Raw genomic sequence first — 19,295 nt, 5'->3', positions numbered from 1 at the left:
ATCAAATCTGATTAAATAAATCAATTAATAAAAATATTTATTTTCTTTTATTCTATTCAATGTTAATTAATTTTTTTTTGGGGGGGGGATAAATATAAAGGAGAATATTTCAGAGAATTGAAGATGTTAGAATTCGTTATTTCACTAAATTTTCATTCTAGAAAAATTGAATTTCCAGAGATTGAAACAAAATTGCTTTAACTTAAGCTCTGTAAACTTGAAATGACCGTTGCGTTTATTAAATTAACAGGAAGGCCTGCTGGACATCGACGTAGAGTTCTCAGACGGCACACGTACACCCCTGAGAGAAATCGCTGTGAGCGATTATCACTTGTTGGTGGAGAGTCTGGATCCGGAAGTTGTGGCGTTCGCGCCGATGGTCGCCTCGCACCATCCTCGCGTCATTGCGGTCGGCGAGGGCCGCGGCGACTTACTGCGCGTCAGTCTGCAGCTGGCCGACTCCTGCCGATTGTCCGGCAGACGTTCGAGCAAAAGCTCCCAGAGGACGGCAATTACCGCATTGGCGAGCGCGTCGGCCAACGTCGAGGTGGATTTCGCTTCGAGCGAAGTGCCCAATCGACCAGAGTTCGTGCAAAACGACGGCGGTGGCACTGTTGGCTCCCACCATCACAAAGAACGTAACTTCAAGCGAGGCGAAATGGCACCTGATCTGCATGACATTCTCATCGGTAAATAGACTCTGTTCCCCTTTGCGGCTCTCTGTCTCTCTCGCTTCTTTCACGTTACGCCCTCTTTTTCCGTTCTTTTCTACGTTTTGCAACTGCTACGGTAGCGCACGGCGTGCACTTTGTTCCGCAAGTTTCTTAGCGGTAACTTTCTTTGCAAGACCATTTGGCTTGTACTCCGTAAAAAGTTTCGCCTGCCTGTTTATGCGTGGCTTCTCCCCGCGCCCAGCCCTCCGTAACCGATAGTTTTCCTCTCCTTGTGCTGAATGTCAAATGTATCTTCGTCTAAGAATAATTTGTGATGCAACGCGCTCGTTATTGAATAGAATACAGATCGTTGAAATACTTTACGATCTTTTTTATTTGACTCGAACTATCTGCTGCCATAGAAATCTCTTGAATGAGTTACGAAAAATGATCTATTTAATCAAGCGATTAACTCGAACTTTTCTCGTTCCAACGTGACGTTAAGATTCTGAATTCGAAATGTGAGAAAAGGGGATTAAAAAACGCTACGTATATTTCGATATCAATACATAGCTCAAAACGCATTCTACTTGATAGTGCTAGTGTTAAAAAAACTGCGGTTGAACACTTTAAAAGATCTATTTAGATACGAACCTTCTTGCTCTCATTTCCAAGTAATATTTTAATGTAAGCGCCACATTATTATGCATTATAGTATAGTGCCAAGTTGCAGTACACTGTGCCTGATTGTCGCGCTGAAAATGCAAACGCACGTTCAGCATCCTCTCGACTTTCGCATGCCTGGTAGCATGTCTAGCCGCCGTCTAGCTAGCGGGATTAAGGAGAAAAGAATTCTCGGCGGCTCTCTAACTCAGCACAAACACCCTGTCTCACTCTGTCCTCTCTCTCTCTTTCTCTCTCTTTGTTTTTTCTGTGCAAAGGGTTACCGCTGAAAGACGAGAAAGACGGGCACAAGCACGAGCCTTTGGTGCAGGCACGGCAGCATCGCACGGCTATAGCTAATGGCATGTCTTCAGGGGGTATGGGCGGCGTCGGCGTGCGTCACCATGGCGTCGGGGCGCGCATGAGTCCGCTCGAGATCGGGATGTACGTGCTGCTCGCGGCGTTCTGCTTCGCGATCGTTGTCTTTGTCGTCTCCTGCGTGGTGTACGCCAGCAAATTCAAGCCGCAGCCACCGGACTCACCGCTCAACGGCGCGGCCATACCGGTGCTCTCCGGAGCGGGCGCGAGGGCGCGCGCCGCTGCGAACCAGCTGGCGTCCGGCAGAAGACCACCGCGTGAATCGACCACCAACGCACACGACTGGGTATGGCTGGGTAGAGCGACTCTGGAACGAGCTGCCTGCGGTCCGCAACAGGTACATATACGTCGGCCAACACGATAATTCGTTAACGATTATGCAAATCGATAACTATCTATTGAGTCTGTCACATCTCAGTAGTTTAGATAGTGATAGTGGAAATAATATACAATAATATGAGGAAAAGTTGATGTTTTATTAATTTCTCAAACGATCGTCCATACTTTGTTCAAACTACGATTGTCAAGTATCGAATATAGAGAATTATTGATGTGAAATAATAATGAAAAGCCAATTTCAGTAAATACAATGTAATACTGATAGCAATTCAGCAAATATATCTAGGATTGAACTCGTGGACTCGTGTTCTCGATTAGATTCGATGCTATAAATATCTTTCAACGCGCGCGCATACAACTGAAATAGTGTTGAATCAAAACAAGCGGGATTTTATCGGATCGGTCTGATTGGAAACTCGGTTTGCGTTTACAGGTGCGCGTAACAAGTAATCCGCTGGCCGGTGAAGGTGAACCCGAGACCGAACTGGGCACATGTTTCGACAATCCAAACCACATCGAATTACCGTCTGCCAATCAACGGCCAAGCGGCGGTAGCAGTGCCATCGACACCACGACTTATTGCAAGAGGGACAGAGTAGCGCGAAATAGTTTCGCGGCCAAGTCCGCGGTCAAGCCGTCCGCGGTGATACCACCCACCTCTACGACGGCGTCGACGGCGACGTCGATGGCTCCGGCAATGATCACCGCGCGGAACGAGTAATTATGACTGAACGTTATATTTCTCCTTCCTTGTGCAGAGAATTCAATTTCCGCAGATTGCTTGTTTTTCAGCGAGGAAGAAAACCGTGTACAAAAGAGAAATTGTTGCCGCAACTTATTTTCACTCTTTTCACGACTTTAACGGAATAATATTGCTTATAACGGTAGCCTCGTAATCATACATAATTAGCATCGCGAAACTTCTTTGCAGTAACGATGATATCCCTCCGCCGTTACCGCCGCATGGAGTGCCAGCCGCGATGTCCACGACGGTGACCACAACGACGACGACGACAATCGGCACGAACAACACGAGCAACGGCAACAACGAGGACTACAAGCCGCCGGTGCCGCCGCACAGGAATACAGGGGTGACTGTGCGACTACCGGAACCACCGCGGAAGCATCGGCACAGAACGTCGAGCGGTGGCAGCGGCAGTCATCACGGAAACAATCATCGACACGGCAACAAATTACCGCAGCAATCGAACCACCACATAGTCAAAGCGCACGGGAAAACCAGAATGGACAACGCGAACAAACAGAACGGCGAGGAGGAGGAATTCGTGGAATTGGTAAATCACGACGACAATAGGCACGCCGCGAAGGACGCCGGAAGATCCCGAGAGATCAAGAGAGCGACCATAGTGGGTAATCCGATGTACTCGTCGTTTTCCACGTCCGCTGTTGTCTCCACCGTGAATTCGTCCACTCCTACCGGCGGTGCGGCCTCGTCCACCACCACGTCTCCGCCTTCCTCGTCGCCATCCGGCTCTTCCACCTCCTCCTCTTCCAGCTCTTCTTCCGCCTCGTCCTCCACCCAGGATCAGGAGGAATCGGTGGCGCTCGACGATCTCAATCTGGGCATGGACTACAACCAGATCATGCAGTACTTCGACAATTTGAAAGAGTCGAATGCCTAGGTAGGGCCGTTCGACCTCTTTGAAGGTCGAAAAGTAGTCAACGTCGATACGGAACACCGGGAGCCTCGCTAGTAGACACAGCGCGAAGCGTCGCGCTGATTACTTCGTCGAGCTTTTTCGCTTTCTATCTTGAGAATTCTATGTCGAGAATAAGTGACAGCTCGCTCCCGCTACGAACGAAGTTTTTCGCTACAAGGACGACGATGCCCCGGATGTTTCGTATTATAGACTATAATCTAGTCAGCTTCCTAGCAGCACATCAAGAATAACGCGCAAACATGAACACATATGCATACACATATATACGCTCGTATTAACGAAATTACGAAAGAAATAACTCTTTCGTACATAATTCATACAGTCTCTTGATAATTTATTACGACCGCCAACAGTTTTCGGACGCAACGGGTGAAAGTTCCTGAATTACGATTTAATTTGTCGCGACATGTTCCTGTTTTATCGCATCAATACATAAATAATCATATATAAAATATAATACGCGATAATAAGATGAAATTATGTATCATATCAATGTTTTATATTATAGTCTCACGCGAGAATGCATATTTCTACTACACTTTTTACCGTTTTTACAAATTATTATCAATTATGACGTTTCTTTTTCTTTTTTGCTGACTGACATTTCTGATATTTCTATTTCAAAATTTTCATTACTCTTCTTAAATAGCTTTAAACTTTGTCTCCACTGAACTGATAATGTTAATAGATTTAATTTATCGTGACGCGGTTTACTTTAGAAAGTATTATTCAAGTATTGCAATTGCGAAAACTTGCTGACGTAATAAATAGTCGGAGTACTGCTCGTACACGCCAGAGGCTTCAAAAAAAAAAAAAAAAACTGACTGTCGGTGGCCAGTGGGGTAGGTAGATTGCTCGCTCGATGGCGAAAGCGTCACACAACGTTTCGACATTCCGTTTCTCGTTGCGAGCTTCCCTTCGTTTTGTGTAGGATCCTTGTCGATCTTCACTGCCCTGCGCCATCCTGATCTCTCGCTCAAGTCCTTCCTCCGCTATCACGATTCCTCTCTTCGTCGGATTACAAGAGACGAGCATCACCACTTGGTTTCGTATTTTAATCGCGCACGTCTTCGACAACGCGTGTACAATATATCGCGGAAGATTTTCCACCTGTGCCATCTTCGTACGACTTTCGCGGATTTTCCACATCTTTCCCGTCGAGTTTCCGAAGAGACGTTATTCTGAAATTTATTTCAGATATCAAAAATTTTTACATTTGATTTTTACGTTACGTGCATAAAAAGAAAAATGTACTATCACATCTTTTTCTGCTTCTCTTCTATCGATATTTGATCTTTAATACTCATATCACGTCAATATGTCGATACTGTCAACGATAAATTCGTTGAATAATGGACTGTCAATCAACCAGTCGAAGTCGATTTGCGACGCGCGATTAAAATATGACGGCGTGTATGTTTGTTTCCTGAACCGGTCGCATCGGAGGAGACATTTATTCAATCGACCGTACGTCGTAATGTTTGTAAATTTTGCTTTGTAAGACTGTGTACATATATATATTATATATATACGCGATAGCGCATGTTAATTATGGACTTACAGATTTAAAGTTACATTTGTGTATGGCTAATAGAGAATTGCAAATCGTTCCGCGCGTCGTTTGACGGGAACACGTCGAATCGAACGAGACAACGTCGACGGCAAAATACGTGTATACATTATGCACACTACAATGCTCGAGCACTGCTCTCTGATATCGCTTTTGATTTGCCCTCCTCTCGCGAATGAAGTCTCTCGAAAGGACTCCACTTCTCACCTGAGGCTCGTATTCCACGAATCTTTTTGGGTACGTCGCGTATATATATGCGTATTGCGATCAACAATTTTTATTATGCCGAAAATCGCTGCGCGTATTTTCATCATGAGTACGTCCACACGCGTGTGTGACATCGTTAGCGAGATCAATATATCGTAAAGTATCTAAGGGGGTACTAATAATTGAATATAACATATACGTATTGACGCGTACTTCGGTACGGTATCGAGATACGGTGTCTTAATTAAGCGCGTTTTTGCTTTAAAAATTTGTATCTAGGTACTATATCTGCTACGAGATAAGGTAACATAACATGTATATATATATTTGCCATATCAGGTGTATAATTGTATATTTATCATAAAAAAAATATTATTCGGAATATTGAAGTTGGTCGAGACGTTCTGTGTCGATGTGACGATGTGAGGAAACTATCCTACTCTTCTTAGTAATATATTTCTTCAATTTCTAATTTATTTACAACTATTGACCTGTTACTTGCATTAATATTTCAAGTTTGGCAATATTCGAAGAACCAAGAATATGTTTCGAAATTTTTAATATCCGTTTCATACATACCTTAGGTGCTATTTCGAAAAATACATGTATTATTGTACAAGCATAATTTCATCATATATTCACGTTTGTACCTAGATACAAAAAAAAAACCATGTAGTCGATACGTTAACTATAGTGTGTGTAAACTAAGTGAACATTACTCTTCAAAGATTTATCATCAATTCACCGAGCATTCTCTTTTTAATACTCATTAATCAATCAGTAACGAAAAGTATTGGTTTATACGAATAAAAATAAAGCACATATTTTTTCCTAGCAAAGAACAATCCTTGTTTGAAAACAAAAGCACGAAGCAAAAACATATCCTATATTCCATGTAAATTCTATTTTTAGTCCTATAATTTATTCCACTTTTATTTTTTATTCGTATAAACCTATTAGAAATGCGTAACTATCGAATATAATCACAACTATTGAATATAATTTTAAAATCTAAAGATACTTTTTTACAAAACAATTCCTTCGCAAGCGATAATTAGCAAAGTGTGTTTGCATAGTTTATACATGCTTTTACTCGTACTCGTAACAGCGTGGAGAAAGAAGGGGAAAGAAAAAAAAATCCCATCCGTTCTTCCTGGTCGACTAGAGTAGTTACGAACTCGCTCATTGTTTTCCATGAATAAAACTTGATCACCGCGAAATCACGATCAAGAAATACGAGGCAAAGACAACCTGGGCGTGAAGTGATCAATCTACTCCAAACCAGGAAATCTATAACTGTGTACGCATCTAAGGACTACGTGTCTAAGTATGTATGTAACTCTGTAAGTTGTGTATTAGCACATCGCGTGGAACAATAGTGATCCATCGGCGGCGAACGGTGTTTGGCGAACGAATAAGCGACGTGCGCCTCGTTGTCGTAAAACACACAGTGAAACGAACATTGTGACACGGTTGCGTAAACATTGAAGAAGAATCGGAAACAACGTAAGAGTACCCCGCCGAGAATCTAGTCTTATAGCGTAATTATATATTATAATATATATAGATATATATATATATATAATATTAATTAATGTGAAGTGCGATGTACGTTGCCTTCATTTGATGATAATATGTATCTTTCGATTGCCCCGCGGTCACCGTCGATGCGTTAAGCTTGATGTACATACAATCAACTCTTAACTGGCATAATGGCGAAAACGCATTATCTATCCAGACATTTTTAGAATTGCAAAAGGAAAAAAATGCATAAGATATGTCCACAAAGATTAAACAGTTTTATCTTGCAGAAAAATGGAAACGACAAAAAGTAGGAAGATTATTTTTTTTGTTAATAACGACAAAGAATGTGAATTCCGTGCTATTTCTTTTCTTTCAAAATGGACGAAGAAGCGAGACTCATCGATGAACACGGCGTATGAATCGATCATATCCGAATATCAAGCGAAACAGCGCTACGCTAATCTGTAATTTGTAACTATTATTTAACGAATTTGATATAAGGACATCTTCAGTGATTATCATGATGCCATAGCGTTTACTTAGTCCTACTAATTGTAAGAACGATCGGAGTCAGTGGCTTGTATAATAATCATCGTGTGGTATATACATACATCATATATACACGCACACACATAATATACACATATATATTGAATGAAGTCTCGTGTACATACGCGCTTCTCGTTTCACATCATCCAGATGAATGATATCGCGCTTTTGTAGTGTCAAAATGCTTGTCGCAAATTAAAGCATCGGAGTATATCAATGTCATCCAGTGATTCCCGACTTTTGATTTTTGTGGTTTTACAGTAAATCTCATAAGATTTACAGCCTCTCATATAGTCATTCATTATTTTATTCATCTCTTTTGTCATCTATCTTTTTTCCCTCTTTATCGTATTTGATTTATTAGACAATTTTTCAAAAAATAAATTTATTGCTGTAATGTATGTCTTAAGGATGTTTATCAACCGTACAAATACTAGCAATACTAAGAGCACAAAAAGATGTATGGCTTCACAATGATCAATGCTAGATCACTCGGGAATCATTGGTAATCTTCTCACGAAGATCCCTCCTCTATCCGATATATTTCCCACGATTTATCCGATTCTATGCGAAAATTCCTGTCCACAACCAATATAATATATGATAGTGGACGTGCTCGTTGCATCTGCCCTCCAGTCCCCTCTTTTCTGAGTTCTTACCCACTAGAAATATAATAGATTCATCGCAACGCATCGCTGACTCTGCATCCGCACACATTCCTCAGACACTATGTCGCTCTATTTACAATAAGTGTGATAAAACGCGGTACTGAAGAAAGAATGAAGGAAAGCGAACAGAAGCCGTAATTAGCAATTACTAACTGCGCTCGCAACGACGACGTTCGAGCGACGTTGTTAGCAAATCGACGCCGACGATGGCAATGGTGATCGCGTATACGACAATATCCGATGACACAAGTGTTCTTCGAGTTAGACGACTCTGATAAAAGATGATTGATGTATGGAGATTTGTCGATGGTTTCATTATCCCGATAAGGCGAAAAACAAAGTACAAGATTTTGTTTATATCAAGCGATAATACACTCTCCCTGATTCCAAAAGCTCGAGAACATCTTGTTCATTTATACTGTCGGAAGCATTATATCAGCACAGAATATCGGAATCATTTCATGATGTCGGATGGCGCACAAAGACGGTTTTTCAACGTTTACATTTTATCTTAAAAACAACACGGTATTTCTTTCGAACAAAGAGAAGACACTCTTAATCTTATTTCCTCTTTCCTTTGTTGTACAGATAGAATTTTGTACTTTATAAAACTTATTCTAACAAAGTTGCAGTCACAAATTTATCAAAGCGTTGGAAAAATAGCGTCTCTAAAACGTCGAGTCCGGAATTATGAAATAATTCCTCTCTCATTATTGAAAGTATTATTATCATGTCTATTGCTATGCTATTACTATTATTACTTGTACTACTATTATTATATTATTGACATCGTTGCTGTTGCTGTTATTGTTACTGGAATTGTTGCTGCTGCTGCTATTGCCATTGCCATCGTCGCGTCACTCACATGTATCCTGAAGACATTATACGTCATTGACGTCGTCGTTGCTGTTGTCTTATCGTCGCCGTGGCCGTGGTCGTTGTCATTATCGACCATTAATGTTGGCGTGCGCCGCCGAAATGCTAATTATAACAATAAGATACGACTATCGCCTACTCAATGTACAATATGTAGTATTTACCTGTTGTTACCATCAAACCGTCATCAAAGATATATAAAAATGTAATTGTAACATATCGAGCTTCTCGTATCACTAAGTCCTTTTTCCTCAAACTCTGACCTGTATTCTCGTTCATATCAGTTATAACTGACTAATGTTTAGCGATATACTTTCTCGATTTGTTTGTTTTGTGCTAGAATTTATAAAAGAAAAAGATGATATTAATACAAACTAATTCGTGAAATAAATTTAAGAGATGTATAATTATAATTACAGCATAAAAGTAGAATTTTTGTTTAACTTTGTAATTAATTTTTTATATATAGTATACAAAAAATAAATTATCACTCGATGTGTGTACATTATGTTGTTTATATTAGTTCAAAAAATACGCAACTTCTGAAATATTCTGTATCTAAAGTACCAATTTTTTATTAATCCTATTCAAAAATTAACTTTTTTTTTTATTTTAATTTCTTCTAAGGCAATATTAATGTTGCAAATAATATTTTTTATTTATGTTTTGATATAACTACAATAAAATATTCAAATACATCAATGTGAATAATTATGTAAATAATACATCTTATTAACATATAGTAATATTGTTTTAGTTACATAATTATATTATTTCTGTTATAGAAACAAATATAATCAATATAGAAATTTTGTTTCATTAATATAATTATTATTTATTAAAGAAATTAATTTAAATATTTATTATCTAGTGTTTTTAAAAAACAGTGATGTCTATTGTTGATTATATATTTCTAGTCATTTAATTCGTAAAGATTTTACCATAGTTTAACAAAAGTAAATTCACAAAAATCATGATATAAGTAGTCAGTAGATATAATTCATATACAGTGGAAAATGATTCAGTATGTAATATCGATAATAATATCGAGATGAAAAGAACCTAACCTTACTAACTTGTACAAGGTGTTTAAAAATGGAGAAATTTTCAATTGTATTTACTTGCTTATAAATTTTGTCATAAACATCTTACAAAATAATTAGAATAGTTGAAACAATTTCTTTGTTTACTCAGAATCATTTACGATTCTTTTATATTGTAGATATAATTTTAATCTAAAAGCCATACTTTCATAACCTAAACATGATGTTAGCATCCAGGATCGCAGAGCGAATTTTACTTTCCAGTAAGTTTTCAGTATTACATATTTAAGAAAATGAATTATATTAATATAATAACTCTTTGTTTACTCTTGATTTTCTGACATGTTATTATTTTTATAGCATGGCACTCTACATCGGTAACATCAGTAGCTGGTTTAAAATGTTTTCCTCCACCAATAAAATTCGGTGGTAAGCATATGTATAATTTTTTTATCATAAATGTACAAGATATCAAATAATTTGAAGTTGTAATTATCAGATATTGAATATCCTGAGCGACGAAAACTCAAGATAGTGGAAAAAGTTCCGCAATATCCACAAAGCTTACGTCCTCCCAAAATGCAAAAGCGAATCAGATATATGCGAGGCCCAGAGGAAGTGCACAATTCTCTTCTGTATAGACAATACGGTATTATTGTAAGTCTGCATAAAACTGTATTGCGTTTAGTTACATAAAAGTTATTACATAAATGTGCATTATTTTCTTGAATTGCCACAGGCTACAGGAGGAGGTAGATTAAAATATGGTCACTTTGAGATGATACGTTTAACACTTAACAAAAAACTCAATCAACAAACAATGTTCAGCATTTGGCGTGTGGATGCACCATGGCAACCAGTTACAAAAAAGGTTTGATAAATATAATTGATTGAATATAAAATAAAATATAATTTTTTTTTAATAATAATTATTGGTTTGTAATGTAGGGGCAAGGACAACGTATGGGCGGCGGTAAAGGTTCTATTGATCACTATGCAACTCCTATCAAAGCAGGACGTGTCATTGTAGAAGTTGGTGGTCATTGTGAATTTTTTGAGGTATCTCAATAATGTACTATGTCTTTCATTTCTCAAAGCACAGTAGTTTTTATAATAGTAATATATCATTTTTAAGATATTCATATGTATAATATGCTTTCAAGTTTTTTTGACAACTATTGAATAGACAAAAACATGACAGGATCTTAATATACAAAATTCTTTTTTTAGGTCAAGAAAATATTGACTCAAATAGCGAAACAATTACCATTCAAGGCCGAAGCCGTAAGTCAAGAAATATTAGATAAAAAAGCAGCTAAAGAGAAATGGATGGAAGAAAACAATCAGCATTTGTGGACGTGGAAGTACATGGTTCAAAATAACATGCTTGGTTGCTGGAAATGGATATCACCAGTTGATAAATTATGGTTTAATAAATACTTGTAAATATGTATATGTTATATATAAAAGATAAACATTATCATAAACTAAAGCGTTTTTTATTTTCTCTTTGTGAAATACATAAATAATTTATCCAAACTTTTTTAAAAAACGTTTTTTCTATAAATTTTTCTATATTTATTTCTATCAATAGTGGATTTACATTTTTGGAGATCGAAAATTAATATTTCTAAAACTTTAACTATAATATTGTATTTGTCTTTTGAAATTAGCGCCACCACGTCAAGAAAGTTGGGTTGAACTTGTGCATATACTAACATTGGTATGTACGTTCAAAGATTCTTGAGGTTAAGATTGGGAAGGTATGTATAAAAACGTATTACTTTTAAATATCTTGTTATAATACATAAAATTCAAATATTATTTATATAGAACTTTATTTTATATATGTATACTGTGTATATAAAATGTGATTTGTAATATATTTTTAAAACATTAATTATTTCAATAAGCATATTTTATTTCACGATAATATAATTAGATAAGAAATAGTATTATTAAAAAATATATTATAATTTCAGATGACAAAACTACTAGAATGGCTATTCTGTTTTACTGTGATTTCTGGTATATGGTTTGCTGTGATTACAAGCAACTCTACCTTTGTCAAGGAATGGCATAAAACTATACTTTCCCTTCCGATTGCTTCCTTAGTCTTGTTTGGTTTGTACACGGTTACCGTCGTTTTGTACAGAGTATTCACTTTTAATACATGTGAAAGCGCAGCTGTTGAACTCCAAAAAGTTAGTATCTTTTCTTTTTTTTATCAAAATATTTTTGTTCTCTAACACTATTATCATCTAATATTATTATTGTCATTTTTGTTTTTAGCAAATAGAAGAAGCTAGGAAAGATCTTCAGAGCAAAGGTGTAATATTGTCAAGAAAAACAAATACCCCTCCAACTTCGTAAAACTTTTATATATAAAATATAACATGAAACATTGATTTTTCAGTCTCATACATCTGTGCATTATTTTTTGTAAATTTATATGGATATATATAAATGTATGTGATTATTCTAAACATAATGTTATAAACTATGCAGTGTTACGGAGTTCTTTATACTCCAATATCTTTATGATTCATCAATATAACAAATAAAATTATATTTGCTTTACATACGTTTACCTGCAGACACACAGAAAAGACTATTTGAAAAATATTTTTCTTTTTTAAGAATTATTTATAAGCAAAAATACAACAAACTCGCTTGCATTTTTGTAAATCGTAATTTATTCATTTATGCTATGTATTACAAGTGTGTTGAGCACACAATGGAGGGTATGTTCTTTTTTAACAGCAGTGTTTTCCTTCTATTAATAATTTTTCTATATTTATAAAAGAAAGGAGGGGGGAAATAAAATATGAGTCAGCATAACAAACAGCTTGAAGTTTTATGCATTGTTACTAAAATTCTTTAATGAATAATTTTTCTCTATTCTTTTTGTACCAAATATAAGAGTAATGCTATTCTTTTAAATATTTATTATTGTTTAGTAGTTCAATCAGTAAGTAACTGTATGGTACAAATTTAAGAAGTCAGAATCATTTGCTTATGTAACGTGCATAAGTACGTACATATGTATGTAGGCAATTATTATATTTAATTATAGGCAATTAATATTTCTAAGTCAAATTACTTTATTGTGAAAAAACATTAATTGTTATCCACAAAAAATGCAATTGGATGTATTTTATTTGGAATATGATTTGCATTATTGTTCTATCCTTTAATTATAATAGATTTCACCTTAATATACACAAAACAATGAGTATTGTTCTTCAAGTGCTTTACGATTATTCAGTAAATGCATGTTTCAGTTGTTTTATTTAAATTATTGATTGTAATTGGTTTAATAATCAAACAATATAAATAGCTTACTATTAGTAAAAACTTAATAATTTGATGTTTATATTGAAATCGGAATTATTGAGATCAAATAAATTAAGAACGAAAAATACATATATGGCAAACTACTTTTTTTTTTGTTTTCTGACAAGTTGTTACAGTTTATCAATTTGCATCGACATGCAAAAAAGCTTTCAGTATTGCTTAAATCAATTTTATGGTATTGTCGTTTAAAAGTAAATCTCTGTACATACATACATAAATACGAATATATGCAAGTACACATTCATGCACATACACACATACATACATACATATATAAATGTACGTATGTACGTATATACATAATTATATATATATATAAATATATATATTGCCTGCATATATGTTCCATAATTTCTATATCAGAAAGCCCAATAAATTTATAAAGTATAGTCATTATACCTATATGTAGACAATTAGATATGTATAAAACATACCTGTAACATGAGAGTGAACATGCAATTTAAATGCTCGACCCTCGATATATAATTACTGTAGAATATTTTCCACAGTATCTTGCAACATATAGTAGGCTTTCTCATATAAAACCACAATTATATTGCTCCATATATGTTGAAAAAACAAAATTCTTATGGTAGCACTTGTAGGCTTGTGAGAATGGATTTTATAACATCGTCTGTTGTAAGCAACAATTGTTTCTCTTATAAACATGTGTTACATGTGTTAAATGAAATGTTTTTATATGTATGAAACAATGCTCAAGAGAATTGGCATATACGTAATGTTATGGTTTGTCTTCCAATCGTTTACCAAACACACCAGGATTTTATCTACACAACAAATAAAATAGCATAGATATTGTTGTATACCTATATACAAAGTAAAGATGATTATTGTAAGGTCAAAATGATAATGTGCAATTATCCACTCTTTGTCAGTCCTTTTCTTTACTTGAAACATTGCGACAAAATCAAATGATCAAGTGATTCAGTCGTCGAGATTTTGCGAGAGTAGGAAGTTAGCGGCGAGATTTTCATTTTTTTCACAGGCGAAGTACGCTTGTACGACTAAATGTTCTGGGAAACCTAATGCCTTCAACCTCTCGATAGCATCCCTATCCTGTGGCGTTATCTGAATTAAACCGGGTCCTACGCCTGCCGCTGCTCCCGTACCAGCTCCACCGTTTACAGCACCTCCTGCTGCGGTTGCACCTGCGGACGCTATACCTCCTCCAGATGTCGGCAAAACTCGCGCCCCTGCGCCTGTGGTAGATTCCACTGTACAAGGAAACAAATTTTGTATAAATTTAAATAATATGGTATTTAAATATATAAATTTAAATAGATATTTTTTTCAACTATAATGTATGATAATTTTTAGAGCAGCCGAACTAACCAGGTTCGTTGAGCATGCGTACAAACGCCTCTTGATTTTGAGAAATTAGCTGCAAAAGAGCCGGGTTGGTGGATCCGATTTGCTGAAGAAGATTGTTCAGTAACTGTGGATTTTGTTGAATGACTTGACGCATTTGTTGAAATTGAGGTTGCATACGCAAGAAAGCTAATGGATCTTGACTCTGATCCTGAAGTTGTTCTTGAGCCTCCGGAGGATCTTCAGGTGGATCCTCAAAGAGTTGCGCTGGTATACCTGTTAGAAGATACTCTACAGCTCTATCAGGATTGTTGAAACTCGCACGTAACGCTTGTACGACCTGCTCACGTTCATATCTGATACAAACGATAAAAATATCATATAAGTATCATTAATAATTATATAGCACAAGCGTCATCTTGCATACGTACCCCATATCCATGATGTTGTTTACCATAGTATTATAATCCTCTCCCATTAGCAAGGCACTTTCTGCTTGACCAGCCGCTGGTGTAGCTGCTGCGGGTTGCTCTTGCACATTACTAGCTGCTTGTGATGTATCTTGAACATTAGGATTCAAACTAGGAGATTGCGTGGTCGCTGAGCTATAACAAAAATAAAAATATATCACATACACAAATTTTTTACACAATCTGAAAAAACAGTTTATATTCTTAACATTCGATATTTATCCTCTGTATCTGTTGCACATTATAACAATTAATAATCGGTAAAATATAAATTTCATGACATTCATGACATACAGTATATTCACTGTGCTTTACATGCAAAGTAGTACAATATTTAAATTACCTAGAAGTCGATTCTTCTTTCTTATCACTTTCCACACGCTGCTCTTCATTTGTCTTGGGAGTAGCAAACGTAGTACTGGCTTTAGGCTTTGTTACCATAACAACTATAAACTTCTTCTCATCAATATTATATTCTGTTAAGGGCTGCTCATCTGCTAATATCTTCCCTGTAAGTGTTCGTACATTATCAGAATCTTAAGATTAAAAACTTTAATTTTTTTTTTCCACACGTCCAAACCAGAAACATAACCTAAGAGCATTTTTGCAAAATCATTCTTTTAACTAGAGGAAAAACACATGTTAACATATGCACACTACACAATAATTAATAATTATAATACAAAATGAACTTTGCTGTATTACGAAGACGCCGGGCGATTTCGGATAATGTTCCGGATGAATTAGGTTATTTAGTTACATTACTTACCAGCGTAAATCAATTTTTGATGTTCGACAGGGAAGCCTTTTTGCGTTTCAATCTTCTCTTTCAGATCTTTGACCTAATAATAATAAAAGTATATATTTACTCCGTCAACAATTCTAAAAAGTCAATTTTCTCGCTAATCTCGACCAATTTTACTTACAGTTTGCGACGAGTCGATCTCTATCGTAAACGTTTGTTGCTGTAAATTTTTCAGAGTTATAATCATATTGCCGAAGTAATAAGTTCGCTGTGCGTCAAGCAATTGCAAAATTAACGCCGAAAGTCTTTCTCGATAAGAATAAAACGGTGTTTTGGTAGAGATTTTTTCGGTGATGAGTCGGCACTGCCTTAAACAGCTCGCAAGCGTATGTATGTATAACCTGTGACAGTGTGCGGAAAACATATGATGATGGAAGAGCCAGCAACGACTACCAACTACTGTTCCTTTTAGACCGACATTGTAGTACGCGTCAGCCTGTTGGACGTTCTAATTGGCTATACGACAGGATATTCCCAGCACTTTTAAAGAATCTAAAGGTTTATTCTAATGAAATATATAATGCAAGATTCACACTGCATCCGTATTCATACATACACATACATCCGATGCTTAATAAGAAAATTTAAAATGCCAATTTTGATTTCAAATTTTCGACGGCATGCCTGAACGATTTATAAATAAAAATATTACAAAGTGTGATTACAATAATTTTTTAACCAATACGCATGATGCACAATATTTAGATATGGAACAAACTTTAGATGTGAAGATGTGACGCAAAGTGTAATATCGACTTTACAATTCATTCGAAACGGCGCGTCGAGATCTGTCACAATTTTTTCGCTTTGTCAATTTGTGAGTTATCGTCTCATTCGAATTTAATGTTAGAAAGATGTGATACATCATGGTGTCAATAGATTCTTACGATATGAGAAAAGTGCTCGAAGAGCGTATGAGAGAAGCAGCTCGAAATGGCAACACGGACGTTTTACAAGACCTCGTGGACATGGGCATTGACGTTAACGCACGACAACCTGACAACGGATGGTAGTTATTTGTCATTATCCGTCACCTCAGTTTTGATATCTCCATAAAAATACAAATTCGCAAATTTACTTTTCACAATATTTGATCTTTGACGCTGTATTGTATAAAACTTTTTTGTTTGAAATATTTATTAAAAGCAATAACTTACATTTTATTTTCTCTATATGAAAAATTACATTTTAATAATACCAATATATAAAATAAATTTAAGTATCTCGATATATATTTAATATTTCGTTCAATCTTCATTTATTTGTGCTTTTTAAGGACCGCTCTACATTGGGCATGTAAAAAAGGATACTTGGATGTTGCCGCCTTACTCTTGAAGAATGGTGCTGATAAAAATCTGCGATCTGAGACAGGCGAAACTCCGGTATCTCTGTGCATCAACCAACAAATTCTGCATCTTCTTGATACAAGCATCACATCATCTTCAGATGGTTTGATACAAATTAATACAATTCCTTTAATCACTTGACAGTCACTTAAATCAAATGTGATAAAGTATTAATAAGGTGTTAAGTGTCATTGTAAAATGTACATTTTAGTATCATTATCATCATTGAACATATGTATATAGTTACGGCATTTGCAAGAATTAATCTATAATATGATTGACATTTTTTTATGAAAACAATTAGAAAATTGTAACACATGACAGTCAAGTGATTACCATTATAATGCAGTATGCATAATAAAACATATATGGATATTTCTAGAATTGGTATTGAAAATTCGGATCGCTAATGCAGCAGATCCGGATTTTGTGGAAGTGGAATTGTCACGGACCGACCTGACATACCGGGCTCTATTATACCTATGTTGCATGGAGCTAGATCTCAAGCCACAGCAAATTCAGAAGCTACGAAAATTGCCTAACACCAGACTGAGAAAAGACAAAGACATTCAGAGACTTCAGAACTTCCAAGAGATTGAAATAATCACAGACACGACAAATATGTATAAAAGCATGCAGAATATCAATGGTACTGCCAACAGTCTACCGCCGTTGCCGGCTAACGGATATCAAAGTATATCCAAAAAAGATCAGACCATTTTGTACTGACCACTCGCATCAGGAAGAGATCCTTCCTCTTAGTTTTAAATATTTACAAATTAACACATTACTCAAGTTGCAATATTGGTCAAATATACGGTACAATAGAAATATAATATTTAATGTTGCTTAAGTCACAGTTGAATATCTACATTGTGAAGCGGATGATGTCAAATAAAGATCTCTTGTGCAGCTCTCTCACAATTCACATTTGATAATGTGACATAACAGATATAGAATAAAGTGTTTAAGATAAAAACAACGAGGTAATTCTATGTCGTCGATAATTTACAGTTTTCTGATACTCAAAATTATCTTAATAATTATTATTAATAATTAATGTCATATTCAATAGTTGCTCCCAAAGATGAAGTTGCTTTGTTTGCGACTTGCAGAAAGGAAAAAGAAAAGAAAGATTATGAACCAACAGTAGAACATTACAAAAACTTGTTGAACAAGCACAAATGTTCTCGTGTGAAAACTGAATGTGATCAATTTGAATTGAAGAGAAGGCTTGTAATTATTTATTATCTTTATTAATTGTTATTAATTGTTATTCGTTTTTTATTCTACACGTTTAATATTAGCCTTCGCAATATGGATGTTCAACCGTAATATATATATATTTTATTTATAAAATACACATATTACAAATTTAGAAATAGCATTTTTGTAATTGTTTTTTTACTAGATTTAAAATAAAAATAACGAGATAATTCTATGTCTTAATTTTCTATTTTTTATGCATTTTGAGAATAACTTCACCGTCAGGTATAATGGTGATTGTGTTTTTAGACACGAATGTAGACAGCTTATCTTCTACATCCTGATAAACTTTCGGTCTTTTCGGTTGTATCACAACTACAAATGGATCAAAATTATTTTTCTTACCTAAAATTTATATAAATTTACAAAATATACAGAAAATAATAAATTAATAAGTTTTTGGATGAATCTACATCAGGATCTAGTAATTTTCGCTTTCGTAAAATTTTCGAATCTGAATTATTTTGCATCATCCCCTATTGTCTTTATTTTAATGAAAAAAGAAATAAATCTTGACTAAAAATGATTCTGTGCCGAGAGAGAAAGAGTTTAAGGGGCGTTGCTTATTCT

At 35.5% G+C, this 19,295-nt stretch overlaps 4 protein-coding genes across 5 annotated transcripts in view; 3 read left to right on the top strand and 1 right to left on the bottom strand.

The window, feature by feature from the left end:
• The window catches only part of dtn (transmembrane protein 132C dtn), a 102,913-nt gene extending 93,301 nt beyond the window's left edge, over positions 1 to 9,612 (top strand). Inside the window, exons 7-10 of one of the 2 annotated variants that reach the window (XM_012377281.2) lie at positions 251 to 689; positions 1,595 to 2,031; positions 2,467 to 2,750; positions 2,965 to 9,612. In XM_012377281.2, the coding sequence (XP_012232704.2) occupies positions 251 to 689; positions 1,595 to 2,031; positions 2,467 to 2,750; positions 2,965 to 3,676 (1,872 nt within the window). In that variant the 3' untranslated portion in view covers positions 3,677 to 9,612. The remainder of the gene's footprint in view (positions 1 to 250; positions 690 to 1,594; positions 2,032 to 2,466; positions 2,751 to 2,964) is intronic. The other variant, XM_067347186.1, reaches the window with a different exon arrangement.
• Positions 9,613 to 10,159: 547 nt separating this feature from the next.
• mRpL16 (mitochondrial ribosomal protein L16) lies at positions 10,160 to 11,644 on the top strand. Its single transcript, XM_012377312.2, has 6 exons — positions 10,160 to 10,415; positions 10,513 to 10,581; positions 10,652 to 10,809; positions 10,892 to 11,023; positions 11,101 to 11,211; positions 11,383 to 11,644. Exons 1-6 carry the CDS (start codon positions 10,373 to 10,375, stop codon positions 11,596 to 11,598), a joined length of 729 nt encoding a protein of 242 aa, XP_012232735.1. The 5' UTR covers positions 10,160 to 10,372; the 3' UTR covers positions 11,599 to 11,644.
• A 1,934-nt stretch (positions 11,645 to 13,578) lies between these two features.
• LOC105678184 (UV excision repair protein RAD23 homolog A) lies at positions 13,579 to 16,516 on the bottom strand. Its single transcript, XM_012377311.2, has 6 exons — positions 16,235 to 16,516; positions 16,078 to 16,150; positions 15,652 to 15,817; positions 15,270 to 15,443; positions 14,863 to 15,194; positions 13,579 to 14,744 (listed from the first exon to the last, which is right to left on the bottom strand). Exons 1-6 carry the CDS (start codon positions 16,475 to 16,477, stop codon positions 14,455 to 14,457), a joined length of 1,278 nt encoding a protein of 425 aa, XP_012232734.1. The 5' UTR covers positions 16,478 to 16,516; the 3' UTR covers positions 13,579 to 14,454.
• A 320-nt stretch (positions 16,517 to 16,836) lies between these two features.
• LOC105678186 (ankyrin repeat domain-containing protein 40-like) lies at positions 16,837 to 18,900 on the top strand. The gene is made up of 3 exons (XM_012377313.2): positions 16,837 to 17,122; positions 17,390 to 17,562; positions 17,842 to 18,900. Exons 1-3 carry the CDS (start codon positions 16,980 to 16,982, stop codon positions 18,186 to 18,188), a joined length of 663 nt encoding a protein of 220 aa, XP_012232736.1. The 5' UTR covers positions 16,837 to 16,979; the 3' UTR covers positions 18,189 to 18,900.
• Positions 18,901 to 19,295: the final 395 nt, after the last annotated feature.

The sequence above is a fragment of the Linepithema humile genome, chromosome 1, assembly GCF_040581485.1.
Source record: "Linepithema humile isolate Giens D197 chromosome 1, Lhum_UNIL_v1.0, whole genome shotgun sequence".
In the NCBI taxonomy this organism is placed as follows: Eukaryota; Metazoa; Arthropoda; class Insecta; order Hymenoptera; family Formicidae; genus Linepithema; species Linepithema humile.
The sequence above is the reverse complement of the archived record's forward strand: the minus strand, read 5'-3'. Positions and strand labels throughout refer to the sequence as shown.